Source organism: Melanotaenia boesemani, chromosome 3 (genome assembly GCF_017639745.1).
Source record: "Melanotaenia boesemani isolate fMelBoe1 chromosome 3, fMelBoe1.pri, whole genome shotgun sequence".
Lineage (NCBI taxonomy): Eukaryota > Metazoa > Chordata > Actinopteri > Atheriniformes > Melanotaeniidae > Melanotaenia > Melanotaenia boesemani.
The window spans coordinates 14579378-14603885 of record NC_055684.1 but is presented as its reverse complement, the minus strand read 5'-3'; the positions used below and the strand labels follow the sequence as shown (position 1 = coordinate 14603885).

The 24508-nt window shown below is 36.6% G+C and overlaps 2 protein-coding genes across 3 annotated transcripts; both read left to right on the top strand.

The window, feature by feature from the left end:
- The first annotated feature begins 3674 nt into the window (after positions 1-3674).
- Positions 3675-11363, top strand: LOC121635766 (H-2 class II histocompatibility antigen, A-Q alpha chain-like). The gene is made up of 4 exons (XM_041979092.1): positions 3675-3774; positions 5370-5627; positions 9537-9818; positions 10409-11363. The coding sequence occupies exons 1-4, from the start codon at positions 3720-3722 to the stop codon at positions 10519-10521; spliced, it is 708 nt and encodes a 235-aa protein (XP_041835026.1). The 5' UTR covers positions 3675-3719; the 3' UTR covers positions 10522-11363.
- A 725-nt stretch (positions 11364-12088) lies between these two features.
- ccndbp1 (cyclin D-type binding-protein 1) lies at positions 12089-22385 on the top strand. Of its 2 annotated transcripts, none has more exons than XM_041979022.1 (11): positions 12089-12246; positions 12960-13019; positions 13341-13420; positions 13598-13679; positions 13992-14088; positions 14776-14849; positions 15894-15970; positions 16176-16435; positions 16536-16596; positions 18210-18256; positions 18456-18643. In XM_041979022.1, the coding sequence occupies exons 1-11, from the start codon at positions 12159-12161 to the stop codon at positions 18502-18504; spliced, it is 975 nt and encodes a 324-aa protein (XP_041834956.1). In that variant the 5' UTR covers positions 12089-12158; the 3' UTR covers positions 18505-18643. The 2 variants fall into 2 exon arrangements, with proteins under 2 accessions (XP_041834956.1, XP_041834948.1); XM_041979014.1 differs by lacking the exon at positions 18456-18643 and adding an exon at positions 22105-22385 and having other exon boundaries at positions 12091-12246.
- Positions 22386-24508: the final 2123 nt, after the last annotated feature.

The following is a 24508-nucleotide window of genomic DNA, read 5'->3' as shown; positions in this document are numbered from 1 at the left end:
AATTTATCATCTCCTTGCTTCTCCCAATGGTCTCATTTCTTCTTTTTGTCTCTTTTTCCCCTCCCCTCGTTTCATTGCTCCCTATGTTCATTTTTCTCTCTCAGGTGTGATCTGTGTGGGGAGTCACTGTCTAGACAACCGATTATACCAAATAATGAGGGAGAGGGGGTGGCGGGCATGGATGGAGCATTAAAAAGGGAGAGGGGGGAGGAGGAGGAGGTGAAGGAAAGAGTGCCAGACAGGGAGAAAGAGGTGTAAAGAGGAGGAAAAGCAATCTGCAAGGGATTAGAGAAAAGAAAAAGATGGGAGGAAACAAGGAAAAGAGAGAAAATAAGATGGAAAGAAAAAGAGACAGAAGAAATAATGGATGAAATGCAAGAGATAAAAAGGCAAAAGGAAATAATGAAGATGTTTTAAAAAAAGTGTAAGAATATGGGACGGTAACAAAGGAATAAAGAGAATGAAAGACAGGAGAAGACAGAAGAATAGAAAAGACCAATGTGAACAAGTCAGACACACAGAGACTGAACGCTGAGCCAGAACAGAAACAGTCTGATCTGTTGTGTTAGGAAAACCTATCAGTCACACAGGCTTTACTCACTGTGTGTGCATGTGTGTCTTAGTTTGGTGATGAGTAATCAACGACTCCAAAAACCTCCCAGACATACACACAAACACACAGTAACACACACTGTAATAGGCTTATCCACTGCTGCGGTTTCATCTTTTAAACTGCCCCCCTCCCCACCCCCTTTGCTGTTTAGGATGAAAGAAAAATCTCTCTGCTAAAACATTAAATGACTTCCAAAGAAATCGTCCTACGGTGCTTTGCAAGTATGTTTTCATTATATGAAAATAACTGCTGAAAAGACAGACTGAGACCGAAACAAGCTGAAGTCCAGCACCACAAACAGGGTGGTGTTTAGAGACACTCTATCAGAGATCAGACAGACACAACAAAGTGCAGATTTGTTTCTTCGTACAGTTAAACCACAGTCAGTTCACATTTGTGAAACAGCACAGCCATTATCCGCATTTTCAGTCTGAGCTCTCCAATGATGCAGCAGGGGATCACATTACAGAAAAAGTTTTTTACATTTTTGAGGTACAGGGTTTTAATAAAAGTTGAACCAGGCTGAACTTTTGTCGCAGTGCATTTAAAATGCATTATGATGTTTTTGTGTGACCAGTTAAATGCAAGCCTACAATGGCAGCCTCACATTAAACACTGAAGCAACGGTCACATGATCAATTGGCGATTTAACTGGCTCATACTTAAAAACATTAACTGCTCTCAAACACCCAGAAATTTATCCTATAACACAAGATATCAATCCATACAAACGTCATACAAGCATGACGGCTGTGGGGGAACAGCAACAAGGAGAGGGACCTGAACGAAGGAAATCAAGGAGTATTCATTCAGAGGGAGCTAATGACAAACAAAGAGCATGTGGCATTTGGCTAATTGAATCCAGGTGTGCAAGAAGAGCAGTAAGTAAGAGAAGCAGACAAAAGAAATTAAAACAGAACACATCTAAGACCAAGAGTGGCCATGCTCGGTTATTATTATTTTCTTTAATTGTCATCTCGAGATAACCGCTTAATTTTCTTGTCATCTCAAGATTCTGTGTATATTAACTTCAGCGAGCGCAACACAGAAAACATGGAAATCAGAATGATGTAGTAACACTTAAAAACAAAGTCATCGACATTTAAACAACCAGCAGACCGTGACAAGAAAAACAAAGAGACACTGTTTGGCTCTCTACAAAACTTAAACATGATCGAGCAGTACATTTTATAAAAACATCACACAAAGTTAACAAAACCCAAATATCACAACTCCTCTGATTTTTTGCTAAGTTATTCTAAAACACGTTTTAAAATCATGCATTCCAGTCTTTAGAATTCATTTTCCGAAGGATTTTTTTCTCCAATAATGACAAAGTGAGCTAGCTTTTCCAAAAAAGAATTTGTAAGTTGCAGAGAACCTCAAGAGTCCAGATTTAAAGATGACTGTGCCAAGTACCACCTGTAGTTCATGGTCTCTAATAAATCAATTTCTAATACGTTTTGTCCTCCGAGTTTCTAGTGTAAACAGTAGAGCTGTTGTTATGGATAATTGTGATGTTAAGATGGGACTGTTTGTGAAATGTCTTGTTAAAATATATGGTTTATTAATCATTATCACCAAAAGTGGCTGGTGTTCTCATGGTGCACATTTTTACAGTTAGTTTGTGATTTTCTAGTTTTATACAGTATAATTGTAGATGCTCACAAATTGGCTATTTTGGAAGCGTCTGCTTTTTCTGAGTTGGTGCAATGGGAATGCACCAACTGCTTGGAGATCACCTATTATAGGGCCTACTATTGTATCATATTGTATCGTATTATTTCTATCTTATCTTATCTTATCTTATCTTATCTTATCTTATCTTATCTTATCTTATCTTTATTATAAAACAGCTTAATTCTATTTATATTTTTCTTGGTTTCATCCCACAACTCAAACAGTTTCTTTATTATCATAAATATACAATTATTGTGAATAAACTAATCTCATTTTCTCCTGTTCTGACAATAGTTTGTTAAAAAACTAGATCAGTCTAAGATGGCAGGTGTTAATAGGAAACACCTGCAGACCTCATGACAAGACCACATTTAACACCATCGTGTGTCTTCAACTAACAATCATAGTGACTATTATAAAGGAATCTGTTATCTTTTCTTTTATGTCTACTATATAGAGATAACTTTGTTACATTTGATAAAAGCACATATCAAACTTTAAAGCCAAACTTTGACTTTCACACTTTGGCTGCCCCCTAATGATGGCTAATTTGACATGCCTATATTCTGTCTCTTCTCTGAGCTCCTTACAGTCAGTAAAGGTCCATCCCATGCTGACTCTTGTCTTATTTCCTGCTATCGCTTGCTCTGTCACTTTGTCTCTTACTTTTCCTCTCTCCTTCCAATAATTTTCTCAGGTTTCTTTACTGAATCAACAATGGTGCACATTCGAAACTGCCAATCTGTTGATTTGCTGTTGCTAGCATGTGCCACAGATCTGTAAAGCACACAGCTGTATCATGATGCCCCGGCCTGAAAGAAGGATGTTCTGACAAGCTGTTTCTTAGCCTTGTGTAGCTGCAGAGAAACAACGGCTCCATAATGGATGTTATTGGAACTAATTGTCTGAATACTATCATGTGTCATTTTGGTAAAACCAAAAGCCTTTTTAACAGAAGTAAGTTAAAATATTGCAAATCTTTCAACTAAAAATGAATAATTATTAATAAATGAAGAAATATAACTGTATATAATTATAGATGTATGCTAATTCTAAACATAAGAAGAAATGTCTGGCTGTAAATGCTCTAATCATTTTGTTTCCTTTTAGCCTGAACTGACTGTGTGATGAAATTTTCTAAAGTTTAAAATATTTTAACCTTTGTTCATGCTACCAAAGGGTTAAATCATTAGCAGATCAATATGTGCACACATAGAGGCACATTAATAGACTTATTGTGTAGTCTTTGCAGTTCTGCTCTGTTATCTCCTCCTGTTATTATGCAACAGACTATACAAGGGACTGTGCTATTCTGTCTACTCTACCTGGCAACAGTGGTGTAATCATATTTGACTGGTTGCTTTGTTCCTTCCTGTTAAAGTTTGGTGCAGCTGCTCAGATGTAAACCTGCTGGCTGTGACTGGAGATGTTTGTGATCGCACTGATTGTCATCACAGGAGCCGTTTGTGCATCAACAACAAGTAGGGTGTTAAACTGCAGCTTTTATCAGATGTCTCTGTTTTGAATGTAACTTAGGAATGCTAATAATAGTGTGCTAATAGGAAGTAGAAGTGTGTTCATTCAGGAGGAAATGTACTGAACACTAGAAGCCAGTAGATGTTAATAAGAGAAATGTTACAAGTTTTGCTTCCTCCTAAAGAGAGGATAGTTTTTATGTAGTCAGCTTTTTTTAATATGCAGTTTCTAAAGAAAAAACAAAAAGTTTAAATATGCTACTATTTAGTTCTTCATGCTACCAGTTTAAATAAAGCCAATAATAGAAAAATGAGTTTTAGCCATCCAACCAAGTTTAAATGATTCAGTCACAAAATATTACATCAGAGACAGATCAGTTGAAAAAAGTAAAAAATAAATAAAATAAATAAAATAAAATAAAATAATAATAAAAAAAAATACTATTGATGAAATTGCAGAAAGTAGGGGGTGTAATTACACTTTAATATTCAGAATTAGAAAATAGTTGCCATTTAAATTCATTGGAGGTGCTGAGTGAGACATTGATGAAGATATAGGACACAAAAACCTCGAAAAAGACGTTTTTTTTTAAGTCAAGAAGAGTTGTTTCAAACTTTACATGACATTTTTGGTTAGATTTATTTTCAGTTTCCATATTATTGCATAAATCATAAATTACTGCATGTGAAGAGCTGTCACACTATATTCATCATGTTGACAGACTTAAGAAAAATTGGTCAGCTTTGTTTGATTTTGCTAGGCTAGCAGTTGGGCATCTCTTTTCCTGCTGGTGCTAACCTAGTGAAATGAAACAAATATATCAACATCAAAATGACCACTTTCCCTGTATGAAAATTAATAATATTTTCATAGTTAACATGGAAATAATTTGAGAGTGCTGGCTATGCAGAAAATACATTTACTTTAAAAAAAATGGAAGACAGAAATTAATTTTGCAGTCACAGAATTTGTTTTTGTTTGCTCGGTTTCTGCTCAGGTTATGTTTTTTCTATGCAAAATGTAACTGATGTACTTCCAAAAATGACTTGTCTGAATGAATGAACCTCTGCTTGCACTGGAATGAGGCGCAGTAATAATGCCAAATATGCTGCTGGTGGATAAGCTGAGATAAGAGGGGGCAGTCACTTCTGATGAGGCTCCATGAGCATTACAAGGAGGTGGATATGGGGAAGAGGTGGATCAGCCTAAAGGGAGAATGACGGAGCAGAAAAGAGGTTTTAAGAATGGGGAAATGACTGATTGACAAAGAAAATGTCATGCAAAAATTTAAATGGGCTTCACCAGTGATGTAAAATGATTTGAACTTTGGAAAGGGGAAATGACAAAAACAAAGGAGAGAACTGCAATCTCTGGGGAAGGCTCTTCCAAACTGAACTTTTACAAAAGCTGCACCTAAAATCCACACATCCATTTTCTATACCCACTGCAACCCACAGATGCATCACAGTGGGTATAGTGGTGTGGAGGTCTCAGTGAGTGCTAACCACCACAGCAATGTGTTGCTGTTCAAAGTTAATTATGATAATATATTATTATATAATTATAAAAAAATATTCTGTTTTATTTTTTTTCTTTTTAGCACCATCCCATGAGTTCCACTTCAGCTATGGATGCTATGAAACCGATGATGTGCGGGTGGATTTGGTTGTTGATGGAGATATGGCTGGATATGCTGATTTCACCAAGAAAGAGATAGTGTGGGCGATGCCCCAGCTGCCTCAACTTGCAAAAGACTTTGCAAAACGGATCTTTGAAATAGCTGAAAGCAGCACCGTACGTTGTCACAGTGTTCTGGGTAAAGCAAAGAAAGCTGATCCTGGTTCTCCTTTACGACAAGGTAGGCCTTCTTGGCTGTAAACCATCACTCTTAATGCATCTTCAGAGAGGGGAGGAAGAGTCTAAGAGAATCAGAGGTCATACCTTCCATTCGTTGTAATGTTTATTGGTGTCTTGAACCCACCTTGTACTGGGGATTTTGGTTTTTCCACCAGGAAAAAGGTACAGTCAGTGTTTAGACAGGACATATTGGACTTTTATATAAAGTGTGGCTGAAATTGTAAAGAAAAAAACATTCACAACTGACTGGATTTAGCAAGCTACCAAACTACTTCTGCATAACTAAAACAAAGCTCTGCATAACTAATTCTGCACAAATACCCCCATCACTGCATTCCGTTTCATCTCAGAAAAGACACTGAATGCATGTTTATAGAAGAGGGTGGCAGAGTCTGCAGCTCTTCACAGATATGCAATCAGTTTACATTTTATGTAGCTACAAACTCTTTTTTATTTATAGCTGAATAGTCAGAATGTATTTTGTGTGTCTTTTCCTTGATGGCGAAAATATAACTACACAACAACAAAAAACAAAAACAGACAAACAAACAGCAACAACAAAAACAGGTCAAGACAAATAAATACAAATTAATGCAACCTCTCTTCAGTTTTCAGTGAATCCAACCTATTCTTATAATGGCTGTCATTTCGGGCCATTTGTCTCAGATAGTAACCTTCCAAAACAAAGATGACTGTTCACTTGAACATCATGTTGACATTTGTCACCAAACACATTCTGGGACTTTGCAGAATAGGTCAATGTGAGTAGTCTGAGCAGAGACTGTCAAATGATTTCTGACGTGTGAAAAGTAAAAGCTTTTTAAACTAATACAATACAACTAAAGAAGAAGCAAACCTTGCAGCAAACTGACACATTTACAGTGATGATGGCTAAAGGGTTAATTCACCTTGCAGAAAGAAATTTAAAAAATAGGATACAACCACAGCTATAAGCACTTTTGCCAAAGGTTTGATGATAAAGTTGAAACATCACAACTGCATGTTCTTGAACAGAATTTAAACAGATTGAGTATAAATTATTTCTATTTATGTAATAATGACATTATGAATTCCATGGGCATATATATAAGTACTACTATGACTTCTAAGACACATTGCAGCACAGACAGTCCTATTAACAAAAATAATATCGGAGCCAGTCTAAGTAGGAGAGATGTCACAGATACCCCAATTTGCAAAAAAGACCTCCAGAAATTGCCCAAATAAGCATTTCACTCTGTCACAATGTTTTGGATAAAGAAAAAAAGCTGATCATGGTTCTCCCTTATGACAAGGTACAGCACCTGTTTGCTATCCAAGGAAACATGTCAAGGCAAAGACAACTGAATCTCTCCAACTTTCTCTTTTGTGTCTGTCTAAAACACATCTCACTTGCAAATGAAATTGTCTCAGTGGAACTACCTGTATAAATAAAGGCAAAATAAAATAAAATTAAATTAAATTAAATTAAAAGTAGGACTGTAACAACAGTCTGTTCACTGAAGCTACAACTTTTCCAAATGTTGACTGCCAAAAACTGCTTTAGATACCCCACCCCCCACCCTCACCCCCCATCCGATCGTTACAGACAGGCTGCAAGAACATTGACAATCCAGTGAAAATGAAGTACTTCATTCCCATGTTGGCAGTTAAACAAACAAAAAAAAATTAATAAGAAATAAAAAAGGAAACTACTGTTGTGTATACAGTCCGCATATTTGTGTGAATCAAATAGTCTGTGGGAGAAACATCAATAGAGCATCACAATATCAGCAATTCTGAACTTGTGTTAGCTCATTTCCTTTCATAAAGGATGATGTAGTAAGCTTTATTAAAGAAGACAATAAAGGAAACTGTAGTTCCTTCCCTTAGTTTTCAATGAATCCAACCTGTTCTTATAATGCTGTTATTTAGATTCCTTTGGGCCATTTCTCTCAGATAGGAACCTTTCTAAACAAAGAAGACTTAACATCATGTTGGCATTTTTCACTAAACACATATTGGGTTTTGCAGAATAGGTAAATGTGGGTGGTCTGAGCAGAGGCTGTCAAATGATTTCTGATGTGTGAAAAATGAAAGCTTTTTAAACTAATACCATAGAGCCAAAGAAGAAGCAACCCCTGCAGCAAACTGACACATTTACAGTTATTATTATTATTAAAGGGTTAAATGACCTTGTAGAAAGAAATGAAGAAATAGGAAACAACTACAGCTACAAGTACTTTTGTAAGAAAATGGTTTTGTGATAACAATTACTATTGTCTGGTGAAATGAAAAAATATGTTAGAAATAGTTTATAGTGATAAAGCAATGAATTCCCTGGCTAATATAACGCCACTTTTATGACACATGCAGCAGAGGGTCCTGCTAAAGAAAATATTTGGTGCCAATCTTAGTAGAAACAAGCCTTTAACCCTGGTGCTGGATTTGCTCATCATTGAAAACTTCCACATTTTAAGGTACACCGGTTGGCGAATTGCGTGTTCATGGAAATACATTTTTTGCATCTTGTATGACTGCTTTTCTGAAAATTTTGTGATTAGCACTGGGATAGAACAAAAAATCAGTTTTAGCACTGTTTTTTTATCTGTTCATGTTGCCTCTGATCAAAAGCTCATTCTACAGATATGCTGATGACACTTTGCTTTATGTAGCTATATCTTCTGATGATGGTGCGCTAAAAAGAGTCAATTATTAACTGTACTTTATTAAAAAGGCTTGGGTATTTTATGGTGGATTACAGATCAGCCATAAAATAAAAGAAAAATGAAAATTTGATTATTGCTTCATAGGCTTAGCGAAAGATACTTAGGCTCAACACAACCCAAGGCAGAAGACATTTACAAGTGAAGCATTTTAATTTTAAAGCTTGTGTGTTGGGTGATATAAAAACATTTTTATTAACTTAAAAAATATTTACAAAGTTAGAAAATTTCTCTGAGTAAAATAGAGAAATTCATGCTTAGAATTAACTGGCAAGACTACCGTAACACTCTCTCATTTGATTACCCTAAGCTTATAAAAAATTATCTATAGTAAATATAAATTCTTCTCAATGAGCTACATGTCTGTCTCTTGATGATTTTGCCCAGAGATAGCATGGACGGATAAAAAAAATAAATAGTGCCAGTTCTGACCCTTATGGTGCCCCATTGCTGATCTAATAATGTTCAGAGAATATCATCACATCTAATTATGATAATCATTAGAAAAACTGATTACCACGATGAAACTGAAAATAAAATATGTTTAAAAACAGGAACTTAAATCTAAAACTAGAAAGAAAACAGGAGTAAACTAATAAAACCAGAAAATCTAAACAAATAGTTGACACCACAAATCTAATCTAATGCTTGTTTTTATTTTAACACATATCTCCTTACATCAGTTTGTCTCTCTAAAATACAGTTTATGGGCCTAGAAGGCAGCTCAGATCATCCAGCTCTTAAATTTTAACTGTTCCATGAAGCAGAACTAAAACACTTGATGTTTTTAGTCAATATGCTCCAAGCTGTTGGAACAGCCTGCCAGTCAAAATGAGAGGAGCTAAAAATATTCCTATCTCTACACACAAAGATCTGGCATTTATTTAGTGCCTTAAGTTTTAAGTCATTGCATTTATTGTCATTCTTAGTTGTTGTTTTTTTAACTTTTCTTTTCATCAGTTCCATTGTGTAATTTAAATTTTTTATCTAGTTTCTGTGTTAAACGTTGCACTATTTTACTGTATTAAAACCTTGTCTGTCTGATATGGTAATATTTATTCCACTAATTTTTAATTGATCGGTTTTACTCTCTGATCTTAACCTGGTTAACAGAAAAATAAGAAGTTCTGTGTATTATCATTTATGTTTTTTGAATGACATAAATTGTTTGAATGTGTGTACACTGATTTCTTTTTACTGACCAGAAGCTCCAGATATCTCTATCTACACCCGGTATGAAGGTGAGGATGGTGTGGTCAACACTCTCTTCTGCCTGGCCAATGACTTCTATCCACCCACCATCAACTTCACGTGGACCAAGAATGACGTGGAGGTCACAGAGGGAGTATTAAACCTGCGTTACCGCCACAACAGTGATGGGACATTTCATCGAATCTCAACCCTGAGTCTCATTCCTCGGGAGGGAGATTTTTACTCATGCAAAGTGCAACATGAAGCCTCAGAACAACCTCTCAGCATTACCTGGAGTAAGACATACTTGCATGACAAATTTGCATGTATTTAACAGATCAAATCAGGTCTAAGCAAGCACTGGTCAGATGGAAACAAAGGCAATGATTAAATAATCTAATTTTAGTCAGTTAATTTATAAAACACCAATTCACAATGCCTGTCGTTATATAGCATTTTAAACTGAAAATAGTCCAATTAAATTCAATAATCCAATTTTTTTAATCCAGTTAGAATCAAATCCATTCTAATCTGTTTTGACCCATTATACTTTTATCCATTTCAGTACAAATCAACCCAATGCATTCTAGTTGTCGATTCATTAAACACGGTACTATTAAGATATCTTTTCTGCTATAGATTTCAGTCCTTCAGATAAACTTTCATGTTTGCAAATGTGAACTGGTTCTCAAACATTTTGTCTGGAGAAATAAAGAATATATATATATATATATATATATATATATATATATGTATATATATATATATATGTGTGTGTGTGTGTGTGTGTGTGTGTGTGTGTGTGTGTGTGTGTGTGTGTGTGTGTGTGTGTGTGTGTATGCAAACTAATACAAAAATATTTACAGGATTTTTGTTTGATCCACAGAACTGAAGAAAAAGATGAGCAGTTCGGCAGCAAAGTTCTTCACTTCGAGCCTTGTTTTGTCCCTGATAGGGATCATGACCGGAGTCTTCTTTTTAATCAAGAAGCCAAATTAATAACTTTCATTTCAAAAACTCACAGATGGATCTCATCTTTCTTTTAAAATGCTGAAAAGAGTTTTGTTTGCAAGATTTGGATTTGGATTCTTTAACCTGTCATTCTCATTGCTCGAAGCGGATGCTTCCATGTGTAGGAACATTAAAGTAACCAAAACTATTGTGCAAAAACTTAAGATGTTGTTACTGTGTTCTTAAATCGAGTGTCACATTCATATTCATATTTAAATGTATAGTCTTACGATCAACATTAGTAAACTGAATAGAAATGCAGAGGATAAACTGGTAGATTATGTGGTAATTATGATGTTGTATTTGATTACAGTGTCTGTTTAAACACAAGCCATTATGTTGTTCTAACCTTTTCCGTGTAGTTTTACCTGTAAATTGAAAATGTCTTCCTCCCCAAAACATCCCTACATTACATAAGTTCAGAAGTTTATGTCAGAATGTCCATACAGTGAAGAAAGATGTAACCTCTAGTGGTCATTGTGAGCAACTACATGTGATGGAAAATGGCATCCATGACAGCGACAGTTACATTGAAGAAATACTGTAATGTGGTTTGGGCCTAATTATGATCTATTCCTAACTCTATAAAAGTTTTGTTGCAGCCTGAACCCAACGAGGAAATGAGAAAACTTTGTCATAATATGTTGTGTTTACGCGTAACAATAGAAATTTGTAAAACTGCACTTTTATGTCCACTAATAAAACATAAATCAGTGTTAAGTTTTTGTGCTGTAGCTCCAGGTTTTGCTATGAGATGGGTTTGGACATTTTTTGAGGTTTTAATTTGCCTGAATGTTGTGTCATTTATATTGCTTTATTGTTGAAATGGGGGGGACATTCAGGCATGATGAGGTATTATTTGATTGTTTGAGTATGATTTTATCAGACACACTGCTGGCCATGGATTTGTTAAAGACATAAGCTGTTGTTAAAGTAAGGGAAAGCTAGAACCATTGGGGTCTTTGCAACATATAGTATGCTGCTCTGAGCCTTTTGTTTGTACAAAGAACAAAGAATAAATCCCATCCCTGAACTGACTATGTCTTGTAAAAAAAAAACACAAATAAATAAATAAATAAGTAATTCTAAACATAGTCTCAAGAAGCCTGGAGCTGTCACCCCATCACCCCTTATTTTTAAAAATTGATTACACTTAGCTATTGCTTTTGTTGTTATACGATAGGTTTGTTTAACTAGGGTTTATCTCTGAGGTAAAATTAATTAATTAATTAATTAATTAATAAAAAATTTGATGACTAAGCTGCTCTGCAAGACCCAACGAATGGAACAAACATGACTGCACAACTCAAGGAAAGGCTGCCATCTAGTGATCGAACAGAGGTACTGCACTTCACGAAAAACCCAACTGTTTCTACAAGAGATCCACTGGTGACAGCTTGTTAATCGTATCAGATATTGAACTTTTGCTCTTGATAAGCATGGATATATATACGTATATATGTCTATGCTGATAAGCCCTCGTTTATTTTTTTCCTCTTTTTATTTTTTTTACTCTTTCCGGCAAAGCAGTTGTATCATCTATTATTGTCCCCGGATCGACATCCTGCTCTCCCTTAGTTCCACATAACGCTGCTTAGCTAGAGGTGTCTTCAAATTTTAGTGACATGAGTGCTGACAATTGCGATGGAAATGTGTCTGTGCCTTTACGAAATGTACTGAACTCCGTCCAGTGTATCAGAGACCGAGTCAGAGGTAAACGTGACACAATATGTGTGGCGCAGGATGTAAAGTTAACCGTTAAGTACCACATGCTAGCACATATTTTAAGTTAGCGTTAGCATGTGTTCATATGCCAAGGAGATATCGAGTCTGGTCAAGGCAAATTCCTTTAAAAAAAATTTTTTTAAAATTATTATTATTATTTTTGTAGGAACTATAGGCTAAGTATTTGCTGTAGACGTTTAAATTATAACATTGTAATCTATCTAATATCCCAGTGACTTTGTTCAAAACAATGGACAGTGACGTTAAAGTGTCAACTATTGTAATTTACCTATACTAATGTAAATAAAGAAACTTAAGTCCCACCAGTGCTAGACCAACTTTAAATTTATTTAACTAAATGGTGAGTAGTCTATTAGGAAAGCATTTATTTTTTGTATATATATATATAAATTTGCAAATTTCCGTAATCAGTGTCATGTGCGTGCATAAAAACAACTGGGTGAAAATTATTATGAGTTTTAACAGACTTAAAGTTAATACTTTTTTTGTGAGTTATAAAAAAAGGATAATTTTTGACATTGAAGATTAGCAAATTAGTTCTTCTTTTTATTGAACATTACACATCTAAGAAATATGTTTAATTAGCCATAAAGTGGGTGTTAGGGTTCCTTAAAAATGAACCAAAATTTAACTTGGATGTTGGAAAATTCTCTTAACTGAATCTTCATTTTCTACCATAGATGGAGAATCCAACGAATCAGACGGAGCATTCAACCTCTCCAACTTCTGGGAGACTTTGAGTTGAGTATTGATAGTTGTTCTCCTGCCGCTTTTTTTAACCTCTAGATTGGTGAACTGAGGGCTCATAAATAAAAATCAACAAAATATATATATATATGCAGTGATGTGGGGAGCAAAGACTGTCCTCCACACTGGCAATCCAGCTGGTTTTATCTTTTTCTTTTGAAATTTTTAATCTTACATAATCTTAAATTAGACATTTTTTCATTTCAAGTCTGTCATGACCACATTTCAAGCTGTAGGACATCAAGATTGTCAAATAAAATCACCATCACAACACCATTACATAAATTATGATATAAATATCATCTTGTCTTCAGACCAAGCAGTGAAGGCGGTGTCACAGGAAGCCACTAAACTCAGCCTTGCCTTTTCCAGACCTCCGCTTCCATCCCAACAGGTCAGATTATTATTGAAGATGTTCACGCCTTTTTCACAGTGTATTCATGGATGAGTTCAGTGCATACAGATGTACACACAGATTCTTGAGTCACATTAAAGTTACAAAGCTGTTAAAGGATTTATTGTCCCGTAAACGTTTATTTCAACACTTTGTACCAATGATCATCTGTTACAGGATGGAGAGAAGCTGTCGGAGTCCATCCTGAAGAGTGTCTTGACTTTGTCAACAGTGTATTACTGGCTACCCAAGAGCCAAGGTACCCTAACAATCCTCAACTTGACTTGTCAGCTGACCAGTGTTCCTACTTGATTGATGTTTAGATGGTCTTACCAATATTTCTCTATTTTTCTGCAGAAGCAGCTATTTTATATATTTTAAAAGTAATCTAGTCTGATTGGATTCATTTAAATGTATTCTTTTGCTTGTAGTTGAAGCTAAACTAGATTTGTGTTACCGAGAGAATGCTGTCAGGAGGTAGTTGTGTCCGATGGTTGAGATGTAACAAAGCGGTATAAAACTAGTCTAAAGCATGCCACGGTTTTTGTTGTGTGTCCTGTCTGTGCCTCAGGGGTGACTCTGCGTCGGCAGATCAGAGATGCAACGGTGGAGGTGTTGGAGGGAGTCATTCAGCTGTCGGAGGTCATACTGAGCTCACCGCTACAGAGGTATGCTGAGTTTAAAGCCCCTTTCAGACATGCACTGCTTTCTGAGCATGTTCACGTCACATGTGAATCACCTTTTCTTTCTTTTTTGTTAGTGCAACAGCACCCTGACCAGGTTGGACCTAGTGAGATTCATGTAAAAGTAAAAATGTCCAAATGCCTTGGCTTTAATAATTTTTTAAAGCCATTCATGGCACCTATCTTGTATGTCAAAACAGCCTGTAATTGATGGATTGCAAGACTCCAGTCTTCCTGGTAATACTCACAAACAAGTTGGTACTCTTGACTCCCTGATACAACACCTGTGGAAAGTGTCCACTCCTGGGAGTTTTCAGGTTTTAAAATTTTACCTTAAAATCTCCAATTTAATCATAATTCTTATCAAAGCTCAATTACTGGCCGAAGCCTCATGTAAAAGTGGAAAAAAAATACAACGAGACACATGAATAATCATCATGTGTACAATTTTATCCTCACACAGTGTGGGATGAGCTTTAGGTAAGTAATGTCAGGGATTTTGCTGTTGGAAAAAAACCCAAAATTTAATGTAATACAGTTATGAAATTGTGTGTTTAATAAAGCAAAAAAAGTGTGTGGTATATTTTCTATGCATATACGTCATCCCTCTTTATCTCAGTGGTTATGTCTATTTTGCTTTTATTGAACTTCATCCACCCCGTCTGTCTCCAGTCTGACCCAGGAACAGCTGACATCAACAGGAGGAGTTTGGTCTGCCTGCGACCGCTTCCCCCGGCTGCCACGAGGTCAGTTGACTAATCAAAATCGGAGAATTCACACGTAGTGAACTACTGTCCAGCTTGATAGCAATACCTTCACCGACTTAATGTCAGGACCAGCTGTAGAATCAGTTTTGTTGTTGGCAGTCATTTTAGAGAAGAGGTGCCTTTCAGAAATAGAGATGGGGCGGATGGTTCATCGTCTTTGCTACATAATATCATTAAAATATTCAGAGGAATCCCTGTAAACAAGGGACAAGGCTGAAAAGCAGCTTAAAAAGGATGAATAGAAATCACTGCATGTTTTCAGTGATATATCTAAAACTGTTGTTAAACACAATCTGTCTCTATGCCCACAAATTTAAATTAAAACTTAAATAATAAAAGAGTGGATAAACTGTTAAAATGCCAGGTTGTTGTGATGTTTAAAAATTACACCACAATGAATCATTTGAATCAAAGATGCCCTCTCAATTTGACAGATTTAGAGTCAGTTTCCATGGAAAAGTCAGCAAATATGGCCAAGTCAGGAGGTGTATACTGATCAACTGAATGCAGTAATTAAACCAAAAAGTATTACTAAAAGGTTATACCAAGTAATGCAGCCAGGTTATTGTACTTTTTTTCTATTTTTCCCCTAAAAGATAAGTTTTTGCGTTTGAATTGTACAGGTTATAACAATACAAAAACCTGGCATTGAAAGAGGGCGTGTACACTTTTTATATCCATTATAGACCCAGTAACACAGCCATGTTCTCGTGTCCCAGTGGCACTGATGATGGGCTCAAGTGAAACAGAAACATGCTGAGGTCTGACCTTACTGTCAGTGCACCAGTCAGACACCATTTCTTCTGAATTTAAGACATGTGGCAGGTGTCAGAATGAGATAAATAGATTTTTTAACAACACAAACTTTCATCCAGTTAACATGTTTTTCAGAAGAAGCTTTGCTTCTCTGAATAAGACAAGATCAAAACTAAATATGCACATATTATAATAGAATATATTCTAACAGGAAAACCAAGTCTTCATCACGTCCTGATTAATCATTAGAACATGTGTGTTCTGCAGATAATAAGGCAGCCCTGCTGGTGGTTCTGTCCTCTCAGTTAGGAGTTGTAAAAGATGCTATAGAAGAAATTGAACAGGTAAACACACACACACTCTACTCATTTTTACTGAAGCTATATTACTGTATTATGTAGTAGGATCAATTTATTTTAGGTTCTCTGCTTTACATGGATTTTTTTTCCCCCCAAAATATCAGTATCATGCTTTTCTGTGTGTTTACATGCAGCACCAGTTATCAGACATTTTAATACAGATTCAGCTTTTTTTTTCTTCCTCTCTCAGGCATTATCTGAGGTCCAGGACCCATTCAACGATGTACTTGATGATGACCAGGATGCAGACAATCCTCGAAGCAACCAGGACACGTACTGGTCAGAGAGAGACCGGTCTGTGATTGCTCCGTGTCAGGGGCTGATGAAAGCAGCAGCAGCCTGTCTGAGGAAGCTGACATCAGCCGTCAGAGCCAACGCCGACTTCAGCGTACCTCAGAACGTCGCCCAACTCGATGACCTGAGTGATGTCAGCCGGGAAGTCAGCCCTGGGTAGACACACACACAGATGGTCAATCAGCACAATGCAGTGTCAGTTTTTAGAGCCAGTTCCATGAAGACATAACTCCATCTCTGGTTCTTTTCTCCTCAGGGTTGATGATTTGGCTCTTTGTCTCTACCCACCCATGGACTACAGTGGAGTCGAAAACAATGTAAGACAAGTTATTACACTCTGTTAATGTGAATCAAAGAAAATGGAAGAAAAACTGTTGATCTGTTCATTTAGTCCATGACAGAGCAGCGATACAGAGATATTGTGTTGAGATGAGCAAACTTTGCTTTAGCTGTTTTCTGTTTTTACAAAAAACAACAATTAAAAAAATGTGCAAAGCTGAAAAGTGATAACAGATACTCAGAGGATTAATGAAGAATAAATGCATGGTAATGCTTAGTCTGGTAGCATAACTGCAGAAGCACCTCCAAGTCTACATATTCCCGGGAGCACCTATTATTTAAGCTAAATTGACCTCTTCTTGAGGAGGCCTATTTTTTCTTCCTTCTGTCAGAAATGACATAACCAAAACAGAAAACAGAGGATAGCTGCCCTATTCATCTAAGAATGAGTCAAGTAATGTCTGATGAGGAACTGTATAGAAACAGAAGCCAAAAAAAGTGAACCTGAGCTGTTGTACATACGTTTTAATGGTGGAGTTACGCAAATATCTCAGAAACCCATTAGCCGATATTGAAAATTGACACCTCTATTAATCATCAGAGTAAAGAGAATTGAGGGATTTTCTCCAGATTCACCTTAGAAAGACCATGAGGATCCAGAAAGAAGCGAACCCCAAGATATCATAGAAAGAGTCAATGCTTCCCCAAAAAACCTTGTCCATCTTCGTTTGAACTACCAGGACCTTCATGATTTCAAACAAAGACAAAGTCAGAGGAGAACGAGTTTTTAAAAAAAAAAAAACTTTTGATTTTAGTGGTTTGCTAGCCTGCAGAGATTTTCTTCCTCAGTGAGTGTTCCTCAGCAAAGTCTCTGATCTCATGTGACACCTTGTTTTGGTTGGTTTGCTTAAAGTGGAGAAATTAGCAGAAGCTCTAAAGTGGTTTTGGATGTCATTTGGGTGCAGATGATTGGTAGTGCACTACATGTATCTTGTGCTGCCCCCCATACATGGGGCGCTTGTCCAGAAGTGGTAAAACGCTGAATTCTACAGTTAAAGGATCCGCTTCGTAATGAACAGTTAAAGCAAAAAAAAAAAAAAAAAGCTTTTGCTGCGGTTCCTGATTTTACATCATGAAGTCTGCGGTTCTTAAGAAAAAACATTTATTGGTCGTCATATTGACTTTATATCAGTAACAACTCACCTTTTAACCGACAGCTTACCCATTATGATATGAATTATTTATAGTTCATTTCAGCAACTGAATGAGTTGAATGCCACTCCACACATATGTCCAAATCACCTGTAACAGGACAAATATAGTGTGAAGTCTATGTAAAGTAGGGCCAGCTGGTCCGTCCTTTCCACTTAAAGATTGCCATTCACCAATCTAAGAGGAAAAATAAGAACAATTTTACGGTCTGCAAACACGTTTGTGAATCTGACGGAGGGTTTTCCTAAAAAATTGAGTACAACTTAAGAACAAATTTAAGAAGATTCGTAAGGAGATGTTGGTGGATGAGGCCCATGGTGACCTCACTGACAGGCAGCTTTGGTCTGATCTGTTTAAAATTCTGCAGGTTGAGTTTGAATGTGTTTATGTTTATTTAATGTGAACTATTAAAAGGTAATGTTAATGTTTTTTTCTTCAGGTGTCTAAATTGGCGGCACTTTTAAAGAAGTTTCTGGAAATAATCAGGTAAGGTGGAATCACCTGCTTTATTTATTGTAGTTTGAAAGTGCAGTTAATGGGATGGTGCAGAGACATTTACTGAGATGAGTCAAGATGCAGAGAAAGTAGCGGTTAGAAGACGTTATGGTTCATAAAACAGGGTTGAGAAACAAATGGGTGGAGTGACAGGAAGTGTAACGAGTCATGTTGTGTGTTCATCTTACAGGGTTGATCAGACATGTAAAGCACTTGTTTATTGGGATAACTTGGAATGATGAAGCACTTCTTGTGAATATCAACCAAGCAACTCCCAAAAAAACACGAAGCCATGTAGTGAGTTAGCAGGACTCAGTGGACGTGGACACAATAAGGACTTCCTAAAAATGTTATTATGGCTAAATTTTATTTTGGGTAATTATTTATATTAAATTAAATTACTTGATTAAAAATTTTAATCTAAATAATTACAGACTTTGTACTTAATTAAGTTTATTTAATCACATAACAATATTTACCTCAAAAAGCAATATTTTTTTATTTTAATGGATTTTAAATTTAATTTAATTGGATATTAATATTGTAAACCCAACCTCTAGTAATGTCTAAAAAATGCATTGATTTGCATTTCAATTCCAAACAGTAGACAAAGAAATAGAAAATATATCTGGCCCAAAATAATCAGACCTTAAGTTAAAATGTCATTTTATATATCATTATATATCATATATACATTTTATAATATCAACGTCAGCAAGCAGGCCAGGGCAAATGTGTGTGTAAGTTCGTATTCACACACACTCACACCCCTTCCCAGATACAGTGATATATAGTGATTCAGTGATCATCCAGTTTTCATTTGTTTACGATGGACGTCAGTCATTCAGTGCTGTCATTCAGTGTTTATATAGAAAAGCATGTGTCAGCGCATCTCTTCTGTCATTTTGTCTCTGTCACGCACACACAAACACTCTCTATGCATCATACTGTGGGTGTGTCTGCATGTCAGTGTCTGTCTGCAGCCCCTCCTTCACTCAATTGGACCTTTTCTGTGTTCATAGCCACACATTTGATCGGTCTTTGTAAAATGGCTGCCAGTCTCTCTGGGAAGTTAGCTGCATTGGCACCAGTCAAAATTTAGTCAGAAATGTTCTAGTTTGTTAATAAAATAAGCATCTATCCTCCAGCACAGTGATGAATATTAGAGCAGCATGTTTCCTAATCTTTGCTAGAGGGAGAAAAAAAGGGAAAAAACAGGGATCAGTGTTATCTTTCACCACTTTTTGTCCCGATTTTGCCTCTTCCCAACCTCGAATGGCAAACGCCCGATCGTGAGATTTCCCTGTCCAATCATCATTTGGTCTGAGGTGTGTTACGAGCTGACTTGTTCCGAGAATCTGCTCTGAAACGGGTCGTAGCCAACAATTTGGAATATTGAACATATTTAATATTTCAGAGCCAATTTCTGAGGAACGCTGACGACTCGTGCATTCTGACTGTGTGGATGGTGACGTGGTACGGAATGTAGCCAATCAGAGAGCGAGTTGCTGGGGAACAAGAAAGTAAATAAATTCCATGTTCATGCCGTCTCCAGTCTCGTCTCGTCCTATATATCCTCTTCCATGCTGGGTGATGTGTTTGCCGGTTGTTGCTATGTTTCTTCTTCTACGTTTTGAAGTTTGTCCGGCTCGGAGGACTAGATTGTAGATGAGTTGCAGACAGCATCATTATGTGTGTGTTGTTCTGTGATTACATTATCGGAGCACACCACACACAATACGATCAAAACGGATATATTTTTTATCTTCTCTTGTGAGGTCTCATAAGATTAAAAAATCGTTATGTGTGTAACTGGCTTTACTGGATATAACCTGAACCACGACTGAAAGTTTAGCGTTTATTAACAATGCACATAGCTGTACAGCTAGCAGCCAATACAACAACACTGAAGGATTACCCACAGCAACAGGCGCTCTTACTATGGGTCTCCTAATCAGTCCTAATGGGTCTCCATATGAAAACTGTTCCTGGACAGTGTAGAGACAGTTTCTCTGTGTCTGCTGCTTCATCGTCTCTTCTGGAAATGCATCTCAACCAGGTTCAACAAAGATTCAGTGAAGATTTTATTTGTTTTCTAACATAATGATGCAGTCTGGTCCAGAGTTATTGGATTCTCTAAAAGAGACAAATAGCTGCATCAGACAGAAGTGTAGACTACATAAATCTTAAGTGTTTTATGTCTGTTTATTGTCCATCAACACCTACACAGAAGCTGCCTCAAATACACTTTGTCCCAGAAATGTCCGACTATCAACCCACAACCGATAAAAATAAAATCAGAAAGCTGCTGGGTCAATGTTAATGTTGATGAATGATTTATAAAATAACATGTTCTCACTTTCAGTAAGATGATTTAGTTCAGCACAACATAAAATAATTCATTTTAAGATCTGCTATTTTGACCTGTGAGTGTCCCTCTGTGTTCTAGAAGTTTCCAGAGTTTAACACACTTAACTGAAGTGAATGACCCTTCAACAGACCTGCAAAGAACTTGATGAGGAGGTCTATTAATCAGAATCAGGGTCGGTATTCCTAAAAATTCTGAGAATCCTCTCAGAGAGCTCCTAACTTAGCCTGAAAATTCCTGGCAAGGAGTCTTAGCTTAGGAGTGATTCCAGAACATGTTCAGAGAACACTGAGCAAGGATTGGACAGAAACTCCTGTCTTAGTGAGGAGGTGTGGTTGACCATATCCCTGCTCTTAACAGATCTCACCTTAAGAGCTCTTTAAAGAGCTAAGATTCTTTAGGAATAGCTTTTATCTTTACTAGGATTTGCTCTTTACTTTTAGGGGAAATTCTAAGAAAACATAAGAATTTTCTTAGGATTTGTCCACTAGGAGCAACTCTTTAGGAATACGCCAGGTGTGTCGGAGTAGGAAAACATCCAAAACATGCAGGGCTGGCATTGAGAAACACTGTTAGAGCATCTAGTCAGAGACATTTGTGTCCCTTTTATTTAGACAGAACTGAGCCAAAGCTTTGAGTCTGCATGGGTTGTGTTGTACTTTAAATAAATTTTACAAACAGATCCCAGTTGGATTGAGGTCTATGCTTTGGCTTGGTCATTTGGAGGCATTTAGACGTTTCTTTAGGACCTAATCAGTGTGGTTTAAGCAGAAGCAGGAAGTTGACTCTCCATCTTACTCTTAAATATGTCTTTTCTACCAAACCAAAATATCACCACCTCACCATGCTCGTCCCACCATGTTGGGGATAATTCAATTTTAATTTAGGGTTTTGCAATAAAATTTGATTTGCAAGTAGACAACCAGAATATGCACATCAAGGGCAAACCAAGGAAGCAGGCTCTGAAGCAAACGTGTGGATTTTATAACCACCTTTCTCCTCTAAAGGAGAAGCAGTTAATAAGGAGTACTTATTAGTACTTAAGCCACCAAATATTTACCTCAAAACCAGTATGGCAGGAAAATTTAGGCTAGATATTAATGGTGTAATAAGCTTTCCTTTTGTCATATGTGACACTCAGCCATGCTACTTAAAGAGCCAAGTGGATCAAGTCACATTTAGATTGCCTCGTGACCTCTAATCAACGTTTTATAAAATTTATGACAATAATTGTTTAGAGCACATCATTATATATAATATTTTAGATTTTAATTTAGTTATTTGCATGAAATGTCATTAAGATTTTTCATTTAATTCCAGGTTGTAATGCTACAAAACATCAAGAAAGTGACAGATTTCCAAGATGCTATATGCCCTCTCTGTTATTGTTGGAAAGACAATGACGAGAAAGTTAGAGATTAGATTAGTTCACAACTATCTCAACTTTTTTTTCCTCTTCTCTCTCCACTAGGTCCAGTCATATCTGTGGAGAGTCAGAGCTGAACTGGGTTCAGTTCTTAGGTGGAGCAGTCGACCACAACCTGAAGAAAGCCAAAGATCTTATTGAGCCGGAGAGCTAATGTTTCTGTTTAGGAGCTTTTCTCTGCTGTGTTCTCAATGTGCTGGGATGAGGAATAAATGGGAACTGTGTGTGTGTTTGTGTGTGTGTGTGTGTGTGTGTGTGTGTGTGTTTTGAGGTTTCTAAAGTATGTCTACAAATGCGTTCATGTAAAATAAAGAGTGTGTGACAACTTCACAGCCTGCCTCAAGAATATTTTTTTCAGTGTTGACTGTAAACCAGGTGTTCTTCTCTGTTTTAGTGTAGAAAACTACAGCAACCAGATCCAGGCTGTTCTCAAGTGATAAATGCGCTCCATAATCTGATCGACTTTACCACTTTTTCATCCAACATTTTGTTGTTTTACTTTTTTGTGGTTATTTTCTGCCGTTTGTATCGGTGTCTCTTTTTTGTTGCTCTTGGCAAGTCATACAGGTATTATTGCAGAGGAGTGACTGTTCTGAAGAAATTTCTACTTTCAGAGAAACAGGTTGAGAAAGCTTGTGGCACTCCTTCTGGCAACAGGACAAAATGTAGAAGCAAAGCTCCATTAACTTAGTTCAAGATGCCTAGATCAGGAACTGCAAGATATATCTGGATATAAGAAGTGTTGACAACCCTGTTAAAATGCCATGTTTTTGTGATGTTAAAAATTAGACCACAATGAATCAGTTGTTTGAAAGCTTTTGCTCACCTTTAATGTGACCTTTAACCTATGGGGCAGGGTTGCAAGATGGAAGCATTTTCGGACAAAACATCCAAGCCTGGCAATGTTTAGCTAAAAACAATACCCAGTCTCGAAGTCATGTAGGGAAATTGTGTTCTGGTCTGATGAGACCAAGGTTGAACTTCTTGGCCACAATTTCAAAAGGTACGTTTGAAGAAAGAAGAAGAAGAAGAAATAAAACAACCCTCTGCACCACCAAAAGAAAACTAAACACAGCAAAGCATGGTGGTGGGAGTACCATACTTTGGGACTTTTCCGAAAGAATGATAATGACTCCAAAGTGACATCCAGTACAACAAAAGAACAACTTCACCAGAACATTAAAGTTTTGGAAATGACCGAGCTAGATCCAAGTCCTTAATTTAATGTAAAATCTGTAATGAGAAGGGTGTGGAAAGAGATGTCTTCACAATCTGACAGATGTGGAGCGCTGAGAGGATGAGTCTGCATATATTAAGTCAAGATATGCCAAGCTTATAAACTCCTAGAGGACTTGAGTAGTATAGGTTATAGGTCACATTAGGGGGGGAAGGTTTTTAACTTATTTATTGTGGTCTCACTTTGATTAGAAACCTGGCATTTTAGCAGGAGTGTGTCTAATTTCATATCTACTGTTGTTGACACCAGTTTTTCTTAGAAGAACTAATGAAGATTATGCATAATGTATTCTGTTTCAGCCTGAGCTGCTTGCTCAAGTTTTCATGTCCTGGTTGAAGTCTCATGTTGTCTTCCTTTCTCCATCTTTAGGAGAAAATCATAATATTAATCTTAATGCATTTCACAAAATCCTTGCTAATATTTTATGAATTTCCAATTTTGCCCACTTTTATTCCTAGTAAGGAAGGTATGAAGCACACGGTTCAGGTAGTTTTTTTTTTTTTTGTTTGTTTTATTTTGAGCAGAAAAATAAATTAATATAAATTAGGGCTGTCAAAAATAACCGTTTATTGTGTTCATTTATAAATTTAAAATTTTTAACGCAATTAAGGCATGCGCGGCATGACAAGCCCCATACATCCGTCATTTCTCTGTTATAACAGCGCGACGTGGAGAAACATGGTGGGAAAGATAAGCCAGGTGGTTCTATGGATGGATCTGAGAATAAATACAGAGTTAATGGAGCAACCTAAAGACATCGCCCCCATGGAGAATGGGGGTGTTTTAACACCCGAGAATGAAGACACAGGTGATGCTGCCAAGATGGTGACAGTCGGATCATGTCAATTAACCAATGAGCTTCAGTTCAGCTCTTCAGAAACTTACGGGTGGCGTCACGGAGGCTCTGTCCATCTATGATATATGAATTCTGAATTATGATCTGGAACATGGTAAAAATATTTAGAACAACATATAGAAGTACATTACATGCTGCATTTACTGACCCTTGGACATCTGACGTTTACCCAAGGGAAGGTCAGTTAACAGTAAATATTTGTAGCATCGGCTTTTTCTGTAGATACAATACAGTATCATTTGACAGCCCTAATATAAATATATGCTCATATTTACATTCAAGTTCAAAAATATTAGATGATTTTTCTTAATCTGTATATGATATTGTGATATTTGATATAATACTTTGACTGATCT